This window comes from Anopheles cruzii, chromosome 3 (assembly GCF_943734635.1).
Source record: "Anopheles cruzii chromosome 3, idAnoCruzAS_RS32_06, whole genome shotgun sequence".
NCBI classification, from domain to species: Eukaryota; Metazoa; Arthropoda; class Insecta; order Diptera; family Culicidae; genus Anopheles; species Anopheles cruzii.
Genome location: NC_069145.1, coordinates 49,066,372 through 49,085,101, shown reverse-complemented (window position 1 = coordinate 49,085,101; position 18,730 = coordinate 49,066,372). Strand labels below are relative to the sequence as shown.

General features: G+C 44.3%; 5 protein-coding genes across 7 annotated transcripts; 2 read left to right on the top strand and 3 right to left on the bottom strand.

The window, feature by feature from the left end:
• The first annotated feature begins 380 nt into the window (after positions 1-380).
• LOC128275678 (succinate--CoA ligase [GDP-forming] subunit beta, mitochondrial) lies at positions 381-2,658 on the top strand. 2 transcript variants are annotated; one of them, XM_053014263.1, is made up of 5 exons: positions 381-458; positions 745-913; positions 977-1,112; positions 1,187-1,286; positions 1,363-2,658. In XM_053014263.1, exons 2-5 carry the CDS (start codon positions 851-853, stop codon positions 2,324-2,326), a joined length of 1,263 nt encoding a protein of 420 aa, XP_052870223.1. In that variant the 5' UTR covers positions 381-458; positions 745-850; the 3' UTR covers positions 2,327-2,658. The 2 variants fall into 2 exon arrangements, with proteins under 2 accessions (XP_052870223.1, XP_052870221.1); XM_053014261.1 differs by having other exon boundaries at positions 439-543.
• Positions 2,510-5,012, bottom strand: LOC128275677 (probable ATP-dependent RNA helicase DDX43). The gene is made up of 2 exons (XM_053014260.1): positions 4,751-5,012; positions 2,510-4,664 (listed from the first exon to the last, which is right to left on the bottom strand). The coding sequence occupies exons 1-2, from the start codon at positions 5,010-5,012 to the stop codon at positions 2,854-2,856; spliced, it is 2,073 nt and encodes a 690-aa protein (XP_052870220.1). The 3' UTR covers positions 2,510-2,853.
• A 562-nt stretch (positions 5,013-5,574) lies between these two features.
• LOC128272035 (synaptic vesicle glycoprotein 2B-like) lies at positions 5,575-7,541 on the bottom strand. The gene is made up of 5 exons (XM_053009747.1): positions 7,467-7,541; positions 7,332-7,391; positions 6,927-7,251; positions 5,862-6,854; positions 5,575-5,788 (listed from the first exon to the last, which is right to left on the bottom strand). Exons 1-5 carry the CDS (start codon positions 7,492-7,494, stop codon positions 5,575-5,577), a joined length of 1,620 nt encoding a protein of 539 aa, XP_052865707.1. The 5' UTR covers positions 7,495-7,541.
• A 1,344-nt stretch (positions 7,542-8,885) lies between these two features.
• On the top strand, positions 8,886-11,202 carry LOC128271319 (keratin, type II cytoskeletal 1-like). Of its 2 annotated transcripts, none has more exons than XM_053008786.1 (3): positions 8,886-9,015; positions 9,566-10,020; positions 10,809-11,202. In XM_053008786.1, exons 2-3 carry the CDS (start codon positions 9,591-9,593, stop codon positions 10,958-10,960), a joined length of 582 nt encoding a protein of 193 aa, XP_052864746.1. In that variant the 5' UTR covers positions 8,886-9,015; positions 9,566-9,590; the 3' UTR covers positions 10,961-11,202. The 2 variants fall into 2 exon arrangements, with proteins under 2 accessions (XP_052864746.1, XP_052864745.1); XM_053008785.1 differs by lacking the exon at positions 8,886-9,015 and adding an exon at positions 9,478-9,503.
• Positions 11,203-13,161: 1,959 nt separating this feature from the next.
• On the bottom strand, positions 13,162-18,345 carry LOC128270521 (E3 ubiquitin-protein ligase RBBP6). The gene is made up of 3 exons (XM_053007926.1): positions 18,251-18,345; positions 15,227-18,171; positions 13,162-15,132 (listed from the first exon to the last, which is right to left on the bottom strand). Exons 1-3 carry the CDS (start codon positions 18,279-18,281, stop codon positions 13,288-13,290), a joined length of 4,821 nt encoding a protein of 1,606 aa, XP_052863886.1. The 5' UTR covers positions 18,282-18,345; the 3' UTR covers positions 13,162-13,287.
• Positions 18,346-18,730: the final 385 nt, after the last annotated feature.

Sequence of the window (18,730 nt, the reverse complement as noted above, 5' to 3'; positions counted from 1 at the left end):
CAATCAGAGAGAAGTATTCGTCTCGCATGAAGTTCGTTTAAGGATCTACATCGAAACTTCATTTCGGCATTGTGTTCGAGCAATGTGAAAGAGCAGAGAATATTTGTTCACAACTTTGCCTTGTAAACCGACAATGGCAGTGACGTTTTCAAGTTCTCAAAAACATGACAGTTTGAACAGTTTTCTTTCTTTTATATTATTCGACAATAGAAGAAAGTTAAGAAACTCAGTTTTGGTTGTGACTTGTTCGCGTTTACGTTTATTATTTTCATCGTTATGGATTAAATTCGTGATTCGATTTTCATTTCGAAATCACTGTTCGATAGACAAAACGTCTCTCGTTAATGCTAACGGCTGGTGTTTGAATGCCATCAAAACGTCGAGCTGACAGTTCTATCATACGGAAATATTTACGATTGCCGGTTTCACCAAAACATTTTCCAAACTTAGTAATTCTGGTAAAAATATTGATGTTATAAATTTTTGCCTCCAATTTTCTATTGCATTCAAAGTACTGTAACTGTAAAAGACGAGTTGTAACAGGTAAAACAGCTAACGCGTTTCCTAGGTAAAATTGCCGGCCTTTTGATATCGTTTGCAAGCCATGCCTATTAGTTAACATTAAATAAAAGTAGTACCTAATTGTTTATGCTTATGCATAGAGATGATGTTGCTCCTATTGGGAGCTCTAAGCAAGGTCGCAATCTAATCTGACATTCTGTAATCATTCTGCTTTCGGTCCAGTCCAGTGCGAAGATCATTTCAGTGTTACACGGACGAGCAAACACACCAACGAAGTCTCTACGGACACGAGATAAGAAATCACTATCGCAGTGCACGCCACATCGTAATGGCTTCACTAACTTTTTTGCTCAAAGTGTATCCTCATTTGACTAAGCCAAATCTGCATACAGTAAGTATCGAGTATATTCAGAATTTAGCGCAATTCTTCGAAACGATTATTTTTCGCCCAAAGGTCTACAAGAATCCTAAACGATATTTGAATTTGTTGGAATATCAGAGCAAGAAGCTCCTGGAGGAGAGCGGTGTTGCTATACAAAACTTCCGCATTCTTGAAGGCAAGCAGGATGCGGATCTGTTGAGTGGTTTTAGTAAGTTAACAGTTCTTACGCATATTGTTCTATTTCTGAACGTTCGATAAGCGCAAATTTCTTCACCTCCCCAGATGTAAAAGAGTACGTTGTAAAAGCACAAATTCTAGCCGGAGGCCGTGGCAAAGGCTACTTTGATAATGGATTCAAGGGGGGAGTACACATAACGAAAAAGTAGGTAACTTCTCAAAATATCCATAAAAATCACGTTCTGCTTATGCCACTATTACCATTTCAAACTCTATACCAGTCGGTCGGAAGTTTTACCACTCGTGGAGAAAATGGTTGGCCATAGGCTAATTACGAAACAAACCCCAAAAGATGGTATCCTCGTGAAGAAGGTAATGGTGGCGGACAGTATAAATATTGTGCGCGAAACGTACTTCTCAATAGTGATGGATCGACAACACAACGGACCCGTGCTGATAGCATCCCCCGCCGGTGGAATGGACATTGAAGCAGTGGCAAAAGAAACTCCGAGTAAAATTAAAACAATTCCTGTCGACATTACGCAAGGCATCACGCGCGTGCAAGCGCTCGACGTTGCCAAATTCCTCGAGTTTAACCACACGTTGCTGGAGCGAGCTGCCGATGAAATCATGAAACTATACAGCCTGTTTACAAAGGTAGATGCGGTGCAGATTGAAATTAATCCGCTGGCAGAAACAGACGATGGTCGTGTGATTTCGGTCGATGCTAAGCTCAACTTTGATGATAATGCCCAGTTCCGCCAAAAGGATATATTTGCAATGGAAGTGCACGAAGACACGGATCCGAAAGAGATCGAAGCGTCAAAGTACAATCTTAACTACATTGCGATGGAGGGCAACATAGGATGTTTGGTGAATGGAGCCGGTCTTGCTATGGCCACGATGGACATTATCAAGTTAAATGGGGGGAGTCCGGCTAACTTTCTCGACGTGGGAGGTAGTGTGAAGGAGGAACAGGTACTGAAAGCTTTCCAGATTCTTACGTCGGATGCGAATGTAAAAGCAATCTTGGTGAACGTTTTTGGGGGCATCGTGAACTGTGCGACAATTGCCAATGGCATCGTAAGTGCGACGAAAACCATGAACCTACAAGTACCGTTGATTGTCCGTCTGGAAGGCACGAACGTGAATGAAGCCAAAAAAATTCTCAAACTCTCGGGACTGAAAATCCAATCTGCCGTCGATCTGGACGAAGCTGCCAAGAAAGCAGTGCAGTCAATTTAAGCGCAAACCGACTGAACTGAACATCCGCTGAAACCTGTAGTCTTCCGGTTGGGCTTGTGTTTCTACTAGTTGGGCATTGTATCAAGCTGGGTGAGTGAGTTTAATAAAGCCAAATGTGTTTCCCTTTTTCGAAAATATCTTTGTACAATGTTTTCCAGCAATGCTTGCTAGATGCGAGCAAAATCATAATATAAATAGCACAAATTTCCCTTTGATACAAAAAAATTTATTTATTCAGTTCATAATGGTTTTGTCATACAAAACTAAGCTGTTATAGAAATTCATATTCTCGTACTTCAATACATTGTTAACGCATCTTGTCGTGTTGAACAATAAACTGGCGATGCTAATTCGGTTTCTTATAACAAATTCTCCGTGGAATGCAGATTGATACATTTAATTTAAATGTTTGGCGTTTTTTTCGTAACGTTTTCATAATAGGAATTGAAGGAAAAAAATTGAATACAACATTTGGTGTCAATTTGAGTAAAGAAACCGCATGAAAAGAAATTAAATTAAAAAGAAAACTACCAGCGTCGAGTGTTGCCACTGTACCGGCCACCGCCACCGCCACCGCCTCCTCTGTAACCGAGCCCACCTCCTCCTCTACGGGTACGGTCATCACGATCCTTTTTGGCCGCAAACCGCTCCGCCATGTCGCGAATTTCGTCCGGTACTTCTTGGCTGGCTTCTTCCAGAATTTTTATCAGCTCCGCTGCTACCGCCCAGTTAGATCGGGTGAGGAAGCTGAGAGATATACCCGTCCTTCCAGCACGGCCCGTTCGCCCAACACGATGCACATACTCCTCAATGTTGCGTGGAAAATCATAGTTTATCACGTGCGTTACATCTTCGATGTCAAGCCCACGCGACGCTACATCCGTAGCGATTAAAATGCTTACATGGCCCCGTTTGATGTCCTCTAGTGCCTGTTCGCGATCGGACTGCTCGCGATCACCGTGAATCGACTGACAAGCTATGTCGGCCAGCACGAATTCCGAAGACAGGTCGTCGGCGCGGGACTTTTTGCCACAAAATATGATTACCTTATCCTTTGGCTGCATGTGCTTCACAAACTCAATTATGCGGTGGTACTTGTCCTCCTCATCCATAATTTCAATCAATTGGGTAACCGTGTGAGTGGCAGCTAGATCCAGCGACCCAATGTACACTTGTATCGGGTCATGCATGTAACTTTGCGCCAACCTGCGAACCCCGTCGGGCCAAGTAGCGCTCGTCATCACAGTTTGTCGATCGGGCCGGATGTCTAGCAGTACCTTGCGAATCTGGGGTTCGAAGCCCATATCGAGCATCCGATCGGCTTCGTCCAAAACCAGGTATGTGATGCTCGACACTTTAACAACGCCAGCCTCCACAAGATCATTCAGGCGGCCGGGCGTTGCAATCAGGATCTCCACTCCGCGCCGAACAGTATCCACCTGTGCTCGTCGATCACCGCCGCCGTACAGGCAAACGGCTTTGATGTTACGAAACTGATACTTGGCGACCTCTTTTTCAATTTGTAGGGCCAGTTCTCTGGTGGGTGCTAGGACCAGCACGTTGGGACCTCCGCGTTCCGCCCGTGAGATTGGTTGCCCTTCGATGTGGATAAAAGCAGGCAAGAGGAAGGCCAGCGTTTTGCCTGTGCCTGTCTGTGCAATTCCTATCAGATCTTCACCGCGCAACAAAACTGGCCAAGCTTGTGACTGGATCGGGCTAGGCTTTAGGAACTTTTGTTTTCTCAATTCATCCATCAAATCTGGATAATCGCCAAACGCATGGTAAAACTCGCTAACTGGATTCGGGATTGGTGCCTTCTCTTCGACCTTGTCTTTGAAGGTACGGTCGACAACGATGTTGTTGCTGGCCTCGCGAAAGGCTGCCACTGTCTCCGCTGTCAGCTTTGCTACTTCCTCGTGCTCTCGGTAGAACATCTTCACCAGCGGAGGACATTTGGCCCATTTTTCGCGCGAAGCTTCGTCTGATGCCTTATTCAGTGCGGCCCAGTCGATTAACTCAAACTCCTTGTCATCGTTACAGCTGCTCGCAGTCGTCGAGGTATACTCTTGACGATAATGACGTCCTCCATCTTCCCTGCGGCTTCTCGATTGATTCCAGCTACCGCTACCGCTTGAATCGTTCCCGTAACGGTTTTCAGAAAAACGGTCGTAACTACCATAATCAGCCTTCGGACGAGATCGATAATGTTCACCATTATGTTGATTTCCGGATCCTGCTCTTGAGCCATTTATTATGTCGTACACGCGTTCGCGGGCCGCTTCTATTTCACTAGGTGTTCCGGATATGCGGACCGTCCCATCACTACCCGTCGACGAATCTGTAAAAAAGATAGTGAAAGTGATTAATTTAGAAGACACATGTTAGTGTGGAATTATTTTCTCAAAGAAGGAACACTGCAATTACCGACAACGATCCGGGCACCAGTTTGCTCTCGTAATTCTCGTATGGTAGCGCCTCCTCTTCCAATCACTTTCGGAACGATAGCACTGCGAAGCGGTATTGTTATAGAGTTTCGGTCCGTTGAATCGTAACCTCGAGCGTGTGTATCGCGTTGAGGATAAGAATTGCGTGGAGGAACGCCACATTCAGTTGCACTTGCACTTGCCACTGATTGCGACGATGGGGTGGCATCGTCATCCCAGCATTCGTCATTCGCTGACCACATTTTATTTATCGAAACAGTAAACCTTTGCAGCGGTGCACGGAAAAGTATGTTCTCGGCGTTGCAAGCGACTGCTAAATGAGCAACGAGATTCGACGTGCTTTACCTAGATTTTACTTTGTTAGCATTTTTAGCTTACTTGGTGACATCGTGAAAATGACAATGTATTGGTGAGATTTTAGTCTAACCTCAAACCATCGATTGTTTGTTGGTAGCTATCGTGCTATTAAAACAATAAGCTAATCTTAATGCGAAAGTCAATAAGAGCTACTTTAATTGCATGTGTTTCTTGACGAAAAGCCCGCAAATTTACGCATAAAGAGAAAAATACCGGCGAAAACTGACACTCTCTTTCGCTGTGTGCGTTTCATACTTGGAGTACGTTCGTACAGTACGGCAACAGCCGACTCGACGAACTGTCACATTCAAATTTGTCTGCAAGCAGAATGTACCGATAAACAGATTTTCTGGGATTAACAGAAAGTTAAATTGATAAAATATGTTGAGCTTTATTTTTCAGTCTATAAAATTCACCAAGAGTACAATTTGAGCGCAGCAACGAACATCATCGTGACGAAATGCTGATCCTTCCTCCTTCCGACACGCTCCGGCTGTAGATGTTAGGTATGAAGAACGAAAGTACAGCGCATGCGATAAGCGATACGCCAGAAATCCAGAATGTTAATTCGCAATGCGAATCTAGCAGAATGCCCACAATGTTGGCACCGACTACGCTTCCGAGGCGTCCGAACATGAGTGATATGCACACAGCCATAGCTCTGTTAAATATAAAATGTTGCTTGATATGTTTGTTGCACATAACATATACAGTTGAGGAAACCGATATCTTACCGTAAATTTGTAGGAAACAAGTCGACCGTGCAAGCATTAACTACGCTGATGCAGAAGCCACAAGTTAGCAGTATTAGATAAAACCAAATGGCCAACAGTGGTAAATCGATGTACACGATTAAAATGCCACTAATTCCACAAACGCCGAAAACGAACAACAAAATAGGAAGTCTTCCAACCGCATTCACAACGAGTCCTATTACAGCAAACCCTAACGCATAAATCGTTTCTAAAACGAACGAATGCTCGTAGGCAGAGATGTCCAGCTTCTGGTGACATGCTTCCGGTATTTGTGAGGTGTGATTAACTTTCTCCAAGCTCTCCATATCGATACGGGTTGCGTAGACTGCATTGCAAACGGTAGTTCTTTCAATACCAGCATCCTCCAGCTCAGCCATCCGATTTAGTATATCCGGAAAGAACATATACATTCCATTTGAGGTGAGGTAAATTCCGAACTGCAACACGCAAATGATTGTTGTTCGCTTCAAGTACGATCCCATGAACAATGGGGCCGTCTGATGCCACATTTGTTTCAGCACCTTTAGTGCACTTTTACTATTCGCCGCCTCTTCGCGACGAATTTTTGTCTGTTGCGCCTCCGTTTCCTGCAGTAGTGAGGTTAGCATCAGTTTTGGTGCCTTTCCACGGGTATTCCAGAGGTACATTTTGTGCACGATGCTGAGTGTTTCTTGTTCTTTTTCTCGCGAAAAGAGGAACTTGGGACTTTCCGGAAAGTACAACAGTGCTAGTCCGCACACCAGGCTCGGTAACCCGCAAACAACCAAAAACAATCGCCATGGTCGATAAACTACGTCAAGTAATGGAATCGTAAATTCCCACTCCTGGTTAATAACAGACCAGGCGATTAGTGGTAACAGAATGCAACCGACACCGAATACGAAAGACGCTCCCATAATAGCGCGGGAGCTGTTCCTTTTGGCGTGAAATTCTCCCAAATATGCGTAGATAGTAGCTGACGAACCAGAAATGCTGAAACACGTACCGAAACTTAGAGTCATAACACTCACAACACAAAACACATTCGCACTGATTTATACTTACAAAAATCCGGTCAAAAAGCGCATCGTGGTGATGAGCCAAAAGCTAGTAGTGAAACTAGACACTACGGTGGAGGTGAAAGCCAGAAACAGTGTGGGCAGTATCACCGCTCTTCTCCCCTGCGTGTCGGCTAGAAACCCCCATAGATGGGAACTGCTGATAATTCCAGCAAAAGAAATCGCACTAAGAACACCCTTTTCTTTGGTCGTCAGCAGCAGATCACATTCGGCAACCGGCAATACGTAGCTGATTCCTAATGTTTCCAAAAGCACTGCCGCTAAGATGGTACCCGAAATCGCAATCAGACAGAGGTTGTAGATACCAAATCCTAAGAGAAGAAACAAATATTAAAATATAGATCTCGATCTTAGTACAGGTTTCGTTCTTAGTAAGTATTAGACTACATACTCGTCATCAAGAGAGCCTCATCCAGTTTAACGGGTCTCTGGAATGTAACATTTTTGGGTTCTAGGATGGTCGAGAAATAAAATTATTTTGAATTAGGATAAACTGGTAACCTGTCTCACATTCTCCTCAACTTACCGGGTAGTTTTGTAACTGTGTCTTCCATTTTGTAGCTCGTGTAATGTGTAATCCTAAAGAATGTAGGATGACTTTCTCCTTGCCAAACTTCACTGCATTCTCAATGTAGGATGCTGATTTCATCGCTTTATATCACAATCCCCCCCTTGGCGCTTGTATAGCTGGGCTAGGTTGTAAATTTTCGCATACAGGTACGCTGGGAATTAACCCCCCTTGGTACTCGCGGGAGATCTCATAAAACAAATGCGAAATTGTTTGGCTTAACAACAGGCCTGTCTTCAAGCGACTCTTTTATCAGATCAGGGGGGTATCAAATTAAACAAAGAACCATAACCTGTCAGCGCCTCTGCTAGCGAAAATTAGCTTCCGTGGACCGAGGATTGTTGCTTCTGTGTAGGGCAAGGGAATAGCCGCTCTCCTGGTGCTAAGTGTGACGACACATGAAATTAAGTTGTGGTACTTAACAACTGTGAATGTGCCTGGCCTGAACCTAATCTCGACCAGTTATACCAGGAGGACCTCCCGAGGAGTTGTACACATAATCGGCGCCACATCGGACCAGCGATTGCCGGGTGTTCCTACAGAAATTCTTCTGCGTATCACCAAAGACCACACCGAGACTTTAAAGTGCTTAGCGTTGATGGTTTCTTATTGTTGATCTTACAATTAGTTTCGTTATCAACAGAAAATATGATTTGAAATCTCCAAATAAATAAGGTAATGTTCGCTGCTTTTTATAAGCGCTTACGACATTACGGGTGTACTGTACTCATCATGGTTCACTCGAGACCGATTAGAAATAATCGGTAGTGAAGTTTAAATTATTTAGTTGTTAACAAAATAAACAAAATGGTAATAGTTTTTTACATTTATTTTTATTAGAACAGAGTCAAACACAAGTTCAAACACAAGTAAGTTCTTTTAATGTTACTGTTGCTGACTGCTAATTTTTCTGAGCCATAGCCATAAAAATATATATGAGGCATATCAAATGCTAAGTTGTTGTTGTTATCACGAAAATATAAACGTAGTTTATGTAAAAATCGCACAATAGTCGTTAAAAAATTAACAAAATAATTATCAAAGTTAAAAATTGAGTTAAAGCGAAAATAGTTTATGTTATGAAACAATGAGTGTTAAATAAAATTATCCTGTGTCATCATGCAATAAATTTAATAAACGCACATTGTGAATGGATTTGGTATGAAAATATGGGATGGGTCAATATGTTTTGCTTGATTTATTTTACCAGTTTACTAAGTTCATTAACATATTTTTTCACTATTTATCAAACATGAAATAAACAAAGAGTTGAAATTGAGCGATGCTTTCAAATTTAACTCATCACATCGTTTCACTTCCGTTTTATGCGAACGTGCCCCGGTGTCGACATTGAACTTGGCGTATAAATCCAGCCGGCTAAAGTCGACAGAGCATATTCGGCCAATCATCCAGTAAAACGTTTCATTCTTTGCCCGTAGTCAACTGGGCAAGCTTGGTCTGTGGCTGTATCGAATTTTGCGCGTGGTTAACCGTAGTGCTGTAGCAGGTATATTTTCCTAAATTGTTCTACATTCTATCATAGCTACAACGAGCCGCGTTTTATGTGTATCGTGCACTGCGTCGTTTCTCTGTTTTATCTGTTGCAATGATCTCACCGTAGAAATAGATGCGAAAATTATGTGTTCTTATCTTCCGGCACTTTCGGGAGTCATGCGTGTGTGCGATGTAAAAGATGAAAGTAATAAACCCGCTTCGCATTTTTCCTGACAGTTTAACCTGTTAATGCGCGTTTGCTATGGAAAAGAGCGTGTTTCGAGCAGGGAATGCGAAAATAGCAGAGAAATTCGATTTTTTCTTCCACGCTTTCCACTCACGCCGGACACCATTTTGTTTTTAAGACAGTATTTTCAGTACAAATCGACATCGTGGTTCGTGGCGTAGCCACGCCAAAGGAGAGAATGAGAACAGTGTTTCTTGGTAGCGCGCATGATTTACGTTGTTGAGGGATGGCAAAGCTGTTCCGATGTACAGAAAGTAATTTTATTCCGTTTTTCGTTGTAACTTAATCGATATTTTGTTTATTTTTTTGTTTTTAGATCTTCGCCAAATATTTTTTCCAATATGCCAGACTGGAGAGAACGTGACGATTCGGACCGTGGGTACGGCGGCGGTGGTGGTGGTGGCGGCGGCGGTGGCGATAGCTACGGCAGCTACGACCGCGAGCGTCGTGATTACCGTAGCGATCGAGGGGGTTATGATCGCAATGGTGGCGGTGGCGGAGGCGGAGGCGGCTACCGCTCCGGTGGCGGTAGCTATGGTGGCCGCCGTGACGAAGACGGCGGGTACCGCGCCGGTGGAGGCGGTGGTTACCGAGGCAGCAGCGGTGGTGGTGGTCCCGGCGGCGGCAGCCGAGGTCCTCCAAGAATTGATCCGGCCACAGCCAAAACCGAGGTATTTGAGGTGGAAGCGGACAAGGTGAAGTTCATTATCGGGCGCGGCGGTAACAAGATCCGCGAAATCCAGGACCGTTGCCGTGTGTCGGTGCAGATCGGTAAGCGTGAGTTGTATGCTTTAGTAGAAGATGTTCCGTAGACGACGAGATGGTATGACATGAAAAGAAGGATGTGAGAGCGCCTCTGGTAACTAGATGTGTGGTGTACTTCTGCTACTACTACTACTACCGAACGGCTCATTGGTACTACGAAGGTCGTCTCCTGGATGACGCGCCCGTACGGTGAAGATGAAACGTATTTTTGGAGTCATTCCCTAACGGCTTTCATGGTTAACGCAATACACGGTGTACGGGAAACGGTCAGACGAAGCTGTTCGCACGACGTGATGGCGATAAATTCCGTATCAACGGTTGATGAGCATATTCTCTGTCGTTAGTGCTGTCCGTTGGTGTCCGGTACACTAGACAATCGTAAAAGTAAATTGTACGCCGTGCGTCTACTGCTACGGTGAAACGTTGCTATATGCTGAAATCCTGTTACTGCTCGCAGACGACGTCGTCAAATGAACCTTGTTTGTGTGAAACTGACCGCTTTGAACCGCCGCCAGGCAGGCAGGAAATCAGTGTGTATAGTAGCGAAACCCGTGAAAGGCATATCCGCCCTTCTTTTCGCCGTTCGTCGCCAATAGGAAACGGGAGAATGCTTCCCCAGAGTGATGGTTGGTGCGGTGTGAGTGCGGCTATGGTCCAGTTCGATCGATTATTCAGCGCACACACCACACTCTTCCTTCCCGCTTGTTCTACCAACGAACCGACCATCCAAATCCTTCCACACACACCCACACACCCGTTGCTTCTCTTTACATCCAACTTATTACACCCCGCAGACAAGGCTCGCAACGAGAACGGCGCCAATAATGTATCGGTGATGGGCGATCAGATGAACATTGATCGTGCCCGCGACATGATCAACACGATCATCAACGACGACCGACGGGACCGAGAGGACGATCGGCGCCGCGATGGTGGTGCCTACTAAGGACAAGCAATCTTGTCTCACTAGTAAGAAAAGCGCGAATGCTCAGCAATGACGGCGAGGGTGGCAGTTTCCGCAGCATCACAGTGCGAAATCAGTAGTGGGAGAGAACGGAGAGCAATGCATGCGAAAGGAAAACGGAAAGACTCTCATCCATAAGAAAAAAAAAACTACAATACAGTAAGCAAAAAGTAATACGGATCATGGTAACAAATTTAACAGACACTTATTTGCATTTTACTCGTGCCGCGATGTGCGCAAATCGTAACGAGAGTTGTCAGCAGCAGCAGCAGAACAACAGCAAACTTTCGGAAAACGGAAATGTGTAGCAGAAGTAACAGAATACCAACAATTTGTCTGCCGGTCGAACACTGTGTTAGGTCGAACCGCAGGTTTTACGATTTACGTTTGACGAGACTGATACCAGTCGTTTTTTTTTTGTTCGTAGCATCATCGTGACGCCTAATATGGAAAGAACCGAACACCGTTCCACCATTGATCACGAATTTGCATCGGAAGTAGAGAATTATTTTCTTTTCATTCGTTCCATGCGACATTCAGATGCATCTAACCAGGATTACACAATATTTACCAGACAAACGTTGTAACTTAGGGACACCAGGGAGCCAAATCTGGAATTCATATTGAAGAGTAGAGAAAACGCATAAATCCGATAAAAAAATAACAACGGTAACAACACATGAAGAAAAAGTCGAACATTTGTACCAAAACGAACGAAGCATATTGCTTGCAAATGGTAAAAAATAAAGTCAAACCCAAACAACAAACACAACTGAAACTCAAACAAATCTCTGGTGTATTTACAACAAAAAGCTATCCGATCCACACTTTATTCTACCCTCTGTGCAAAACAAAACAAAGTATAGGTAACAATGTGAGGTGTGTTTGTATGCTTCTACAACCCATCTTTACCCCGTATTTGTACGTTTTTAAAATAAATCTAAAGTACATGGGCGCATGTGGTCAATGAGGGTTTTGCTCCCTTTAGATTAAACTCAATATGTTCGAGAAAAGCGCTGCGCAGTCTTCCTCTGCAGTAATTCAAACGCAGAAGCTCACTGGCACTTATGACGTGCAAACACAGGTGTTAGGACCTTTTCCTTTCAGATCGAGAAAGAATTTTTGTGTGTACATGCTTTCAGAATAAGCACAACAAATAGTGTTTTCTGATAACATGATGTGCGGCAGACCTCGGTTGGTTTTTGTGACAAATGGTCACCAAGGATAGTCAGGATTGTGACTGACTTCGGACGCAGGATTGGGTTGAACGAAGCAGGAGCCAACAGGAACGTACTCACCAAATTAATGCATAAAGCCGGGTCTGTATAACATAGAGAAACCGAACCAATAAGGGCCAATACTGTGGTACTGTACAAACAAGTTAGACGGTGTTTAAGCGTAAAAAAACATTTTTGATCAAAGGAAAACTATCTCTCACGAACATCATAATTTGTGCTTAAAAATGTTTCAATCTTTGGAATAGTATTCAAAATGACAATGATTCATTCAGCGTAGCAACGAGTGGAGTATGAAGAACCATAAATGTCGGAGATTCGACAATTGCAAAACAAAAATACAAAGTGATCGTTGCATTGGGCTCACTCGCTATCGTTGAAGTTGAATAATACATTACCTTGAACACTGTATAAAAAATAAGGTCTCGTTTCTCAATCCATGACTTGAAAAGAATGAATCCGAAATTCAGGTTACAGTGCAGAGTTGGACTTGGCGCGCACTGGACGCATCTGGACATAGATTCCAGTGTGGCCCTCGAACTCTACCAGCAACACTTACCTGTTCCTGGTCGTGGAGCCAGTCGGAATAGAATTAAAGAATACTCACATGAAACAAGTAACAATAGTCCGTCCGTGTGGAAATGCGGAAGTCATGCGGATCACACCAGTTGTTAACCAGTACGGACATAGAACCCTAAGCCAGAAGTTCAACAATAGACCATTGTTGCTATTATCTTTATTATAGAGGCTTTCAACTTGAAGCTTCTGTCGTCTCAAATCTTAGATTCGGAGTACAACGGTTCAAGAAGTTGCCTTAGATTCGGAGTAACAACAATAGACCAAATTTTACCCAAAGACCAGGACCAAGATATATTAATGCACATGTAACACAACTTTTGTAGGGCAATGTTTATTCTGAGTAATTTTATCGCCACTTCAACTGTTACTGTTACGCTAAGTGCACAGAAAAACGCAGATTGGACACAGACATCTTTAATCTACCGTAAAATGCTAACAAGAAAATGAAAAAAAAGAAAGCATGGACACACACGTCCGAAGTGTCCCAAAATGGATTTAAACGCTGCCAACCTTCTTTTGCTTCTCGCGCAGGTGAGTCGTCTTTTCTAGCAGCTGTTGCCGCTTAAAGTTGACTACCGAATCTGGCACGATGGCGCTGTCGATGAGATATGGCTTCGTAGGCGGATTTTCCGCAGTTCCGTTTGATGGTTCTCGAAGCGTCTTAAGTTTGAAACCTCTATGTCCCTTTACATTTTTATAACTGCTGGAACTATCGGTTACACTTGCGTTTGCTTTTCGTCCTCGCTTCGAGGCGATGGTTTTATCCGTGCCGATGTCGTCTTCAATGAAAAATCCGGAACTAGTCCAAATTGGTAGCGGAAGACTGCGGTTCGACTGTGTGGCAAGACTCGTGCCAGATTTTCCCTTTTTTTTGCGGCCTCCAGTTGTCTTCTTGCTGCCATCCCCTTGCAGCACTCGCAGCTCTTCTGCTTCCGTTGGTAGCACGGACTGAACCTTGAACCCGATGGCTTTTGGTGTCGCTTGACATTCGACGAAACCAAAGTTTCGCTTCATACGTTCTTTTTCCGGTGTAACGGTTTGCTCAACAAAGCCCTGTGCCAAGCGCTGCAAAGCCTTCAATTTGGGTAATTTCGCAGGTTGCGACGGTGTTGGCGAAGTACTTTCCTCGGAAAAGCGCTTTCGTTTGAGTTTTGTAATGTCATCGGCTTCGGAATCCGTCTGCCGCTGATGGTTATCTCGTAATGGTTTACTCTTTTTCTTTTCTTTCAAACTATTGGCAACCATGGTTTGATTGAAGGCAGTTAGTGCAGTGGAAACAACCGAAACCAGAGATTGGGTGCCACCAATCTTTTTGTCGTTTTTAAGTAATTTTTTGACAGAATCTTCAGAGCCAGCCAGGGCTTTTTCATTACACTCCTGGTTTCCGTTTACCTTCTTCTGAACGGACCGTTTCACTTTTGGCTTAGCCAAATGTGATGTTCTTTCCACTTCTGCCCCGTCATTCTTACTTTCCTTTTGCCGACGGAGCTGTTTTTGTAGTTCTCGATTAACTGTACTATCGATCGACTCGTTCTCAGGAACATGGCGTTTCATCTTGGTTGGACGGGTATCGGCCAGTGATCCTTTAGTTTTAGGCTTGCTTTTAATGTCCTGTTTTGAAGAGTCACGTATGTCGGTTAATTCTTCGCTGACGGTCGGTTTTTTTGAGACATAAGTTTCCTCTTTGATCAGATGCGGTGAATCTTCCTGCTTCTCTTGCCCACTTGGAACTCGCCGTACATTCGTTTCGTTGTTCTCCATGAATGTGGTCATTGAGCGTGGATTGTCGCCCTGAAACACTGCAAACGCCGATACAGCAGCACGTATTTTCAACTTTTTCTCCGTAGCCCCTGGTACTTGTTGTGAATTACTTTCCAACTTCTTTGCATTTGTTTCTTTTAGTTGATTACGTTTGGCTTTCTCCAGCTTTGCTTTAATTCCTTCGGTATTTGTCTTCGTTCCGGTAGAGTTACCATTCTCTTTGTTTAATAAATTCTGCCTCGCTTCACGACGCTCCTTTTTCGCTTGTTTACGTATCTTGATCTGCTCGAGCTTGTGCTGTAAGGCACGTGCCACACTGTCTTTCTTAATCGCAGAAAGCTCATCCAACAAGTAGTTCTTCACCTTCTGCTTCCTTTTCTTTTTCTTTTTTGCTTCGTTCAACGAGTGCTGCTCCGTGGAATCATTGCCAGTAGAAACGGATTTGTTGTTTGTATCATCCGCTTCGTCGTCAGGCATCATATGGCTAGAATGTTGCTTGTTATCATCTTCCTGTGCGCCACCCGTAACATCCTTTGGACCAATATTGGGCTTTTGTTCTCGCCGAAGTTTCTTCTCATCCTGAAATCGTGAAATAAAACAATTTAAGGAAACAAAATTATTCGTTTTGCCACAGCACACAGAGGTTTGGAACTTTTTGTAAACCAAAACATACCTTCTTTTTCTGCAATGCTGTGGCGTTTACTTTCTTCCGCTCTTTGTTTGCGCGAACCACTTCGTTACAACGACTGAGAATGGAGTCCAGATCGTAAGCTTCCAACGGCTTTGTCACCTTCATTGTTTTAATCTTTTCCTTTTCACCGGAATCCTCAGCATTGCCACTATTCACGGCATCCGGCACCCGATGAACAGCGTCACCTCCATCTCCAAGCTCCAGAGATTGGCTTTCTGGTTGCAGTTGAGTTGCATTGGATGTTTTATCAACGTTTTCGATTAATTTCTCTTTCGCATCATCCTCGTTCAGTTTCGCCGGCAACGAGCCACGACTGTTTTCAGCCTTTATCTTTTTTTTCGGACCACCTAATGACCCTGTCGACCGACGGGTCGTTGATTTATCCGTAGCGAAAGGATTGGCGAGCATAGCCCCGGGGCGCTTCGACTTTTTCACGTCCATCTGTTGTGGCACAGAGGTGCCACCAGTATCATCGCCTCCCGTAGTGTTGTTGCGTGTCGCTTTTTTTGCTCCACCGAGATAGAACAACGAGGATACAAGCGTAGCGTTGGGCATCGATTTTTTGGGGTGTTCTTTTTTGTCGATAAAATCCTTCTTGGGCGTCACTTCATCCGTTATCTTGTCACCTGCACCAATCGTTTTATGATCAAACTCTTCTGCTGGTTGCTGGTGAGAAGCCATCGTATCATTTACGTCTTCTGCCACAGTAATATCAGGGGACTTGTTGCTCTTATTGTTTTCGCCTGCATTATTTCCTGAACAGCTTTCTACGGAATGGTTCAAGTCTGTTAGTTTACCGCCTTTTTCCTCTAAGCTGCGATCCTTGACACCAACCGGGAGGCTTTTGCGTAATGTGTTTCCAAACATGTGCACACTACTTTTGGATGTAATTGTAATTGTAATGGGATCCGGGAGGCTTTTGCGTGATGCTATGGTAGTTCGATCTTTGGTCAATTTCGGGGATCGGACGACCGCTGCTTCGACATCCAACGTGTCCGGTGTGCATGTCGAATGATCCTTGACCAGTTCTTGTACGGCTGAAACAACTACACTTTCCTCATTCGGCACCGACTGCTCGAGTGCTACTTCCTCTTGTAATTTTGGTGAGCCAACAACCACAGGACTCCCCGCCAAGGGAGAATTGACTTCCGCATCTATTTTGGGAGATGTTTTAGGATGAGCATCTTCATGAGCTTTCTTGGGGCTATCATCAGCTATGCTGGAAGCTTCATCTGTTCCCTCGAGCAGCTCTATTTCTAGTTCCTCATCAATATCATCATCCGATACGACAAATGAATCTTTCTCATCCGATTCCTCTTGATCGATACCTTCCTCCGTATCTTCACTACCGAGATCCTCTCCATGTTCTGGTATCTCATTTTCCTCCATTTCGCGTCGCGTCTCATCGTCCAACGAATCGCCTGATTGGTAGCATTCCATCTCTATTGCTTCATTGTCTATGAAACTTTTGCTGGTATTTTCCTCTTCATCTTCCTCCTGCTCAGCTTCATCTTCATCGGTTGTGTCTATAGTGGTAGTGGTTTGGTGACGGTTCGTATCACCTTTCAACGAAGATCTTGTTGGTTTAGCAGACATTTCTTCCTGTTGTTTCATCAACTGTTTTTCTGCTTCCTGTTTCTGCACGCTGAATCCATCGATACCTTTAGTACTGCTACCGCAAACAGATTGGCACCAAGCGTTCGAGTATGAGTCGCTGTTTTTGGTGTTCTCCGTCGATTGAACTGCGGGCAGGGACGAATCCAAAGCTTCGACGCCGCTTATTTCATTTCGATCTTCCGTGGCGCGTTCAGCAACCATATTGTTACGAATGGTAGTTCCCGCACTTGATTCATTATCATCTCTTTCGCTTTGTGGTACAACCGGATCAGATATGACAGCAAGATTGGCCTTCTCTTTATTGACTTTACCATCCGACGTGTTTTGATCGACATTCATTTTCGCGCCCGTTATCTCCTGATGCTTTCTTGGGATAGTGATTATGTCGTTAACTTTCGGTTCTCGAGTTAGTAGAGAAGTATCGCGCAAATCTGTCAGCAACAGAACCATTCTCTTGTCCGTCGTAATCGGAGTTTTAGGATAAGAGCTCTGATTGTTTTCTGGCTGGGACAGTTCACTAAACGAAACGTTCTTTGAGCGAGGCGATGCATTGGACAATCTAAGAGAAGAGCCAAATCTTGGCGACTTGGACGCTCCTCGAGAAAGTGCGCCTTTTTCCAAGTCACGCTTCTGTGGACTCGGTGAGTCTACGGTAATCTGAGGCGAATTTAGTCGAGCGTTAGAACTTCGACGAGAATTTTCAGAAGAAACCGACCCTTCATTGCCAGTTTCTTCTTCAATGATGGTATCATCTTTCCGAGTGCGCAAAGCACCGGCCACTTTCGAAGTGCTAATCGGGAGTGATTGTACTGAAGCACCACCATCGTCAGACGTTACACTATTGCGACGCGCAGAGCGGCGTACAGCAGCCGGTACTGACTGCGGAGTGCTTGTGAATGTCTCCTGTGACGGTCGCAGGCGAACTGGAGTTCGGGAACGGGTCAAGTGGCCAACATCTTCCAGCCCAGCGTTGAATGCTTTTACATTTTCTTCACTGAGCGAAGAATTTCGCGATCGACCTCCTGTTCCGTCGGACTTTTCCGATTCTTTTAGTGCTTGAACCGTTTTATTGGTCTTACCTACCGTCGTCGGCGTGTCTACCGATTCTGATGCACGGCGACGTGTGTTACGTCCACTGCCGGGGCTTGCCGGTTTTGCCCCATCGCTCTCCTGAATCACGTTCAGCGCCGTAGGTTTTTTGGCTGCACTGGTCCCTTTTTTTGGTGTTCCTCCAGCTGTGACCGTGCCGATAGCTTTTTGTGGTGTCGCTTCTTGGTCGACCGATCGACGACGAAGAGCACCTCGCGTGACTGCAAAGGGAGCATGGGAATCAGCATACCGGAACTGTAGCATTCCGCGACAACCTTCGTATAATCCTATATCATTTACCTCTTGTCGGAATTTCCTCTTCCTGATTCATGGCTGACGCTTGAGAACCGCACGGCAACTGCAAACCATACACGAGCGAGCACTTGCGCGCGAAAAATAGCGTTTATTCGTTGTTTTTAGCTGTAGAGAGAAACCCACGTTTTTCCTGTTCGTCTGTTCGCATTGATCTAATTGACAGCTGTCGTCGTTCATTTTGAATCCCGCACCGTTACTAGCGTTACGGAGAACAAAATAACGTTTCTACGTAAAGGAATTTTGTAATGCCAAAAGTTATATAAAGTTCAAAGTTAAAACCGTTGAATATTTTAGGAATCACGGAGAAGTACAGTAAATAAGAAAATCGCTGACACTTTTAAAGTGAAATAACAGAGAAAGCGAACGTTACGTAAAGAGCATATGCCGAACAATGAGGATTTTCCCACAAGTTTTGTTATAGAACATTGAAATGATTTCTTATTTGATTTGATATTGAGTTTATCA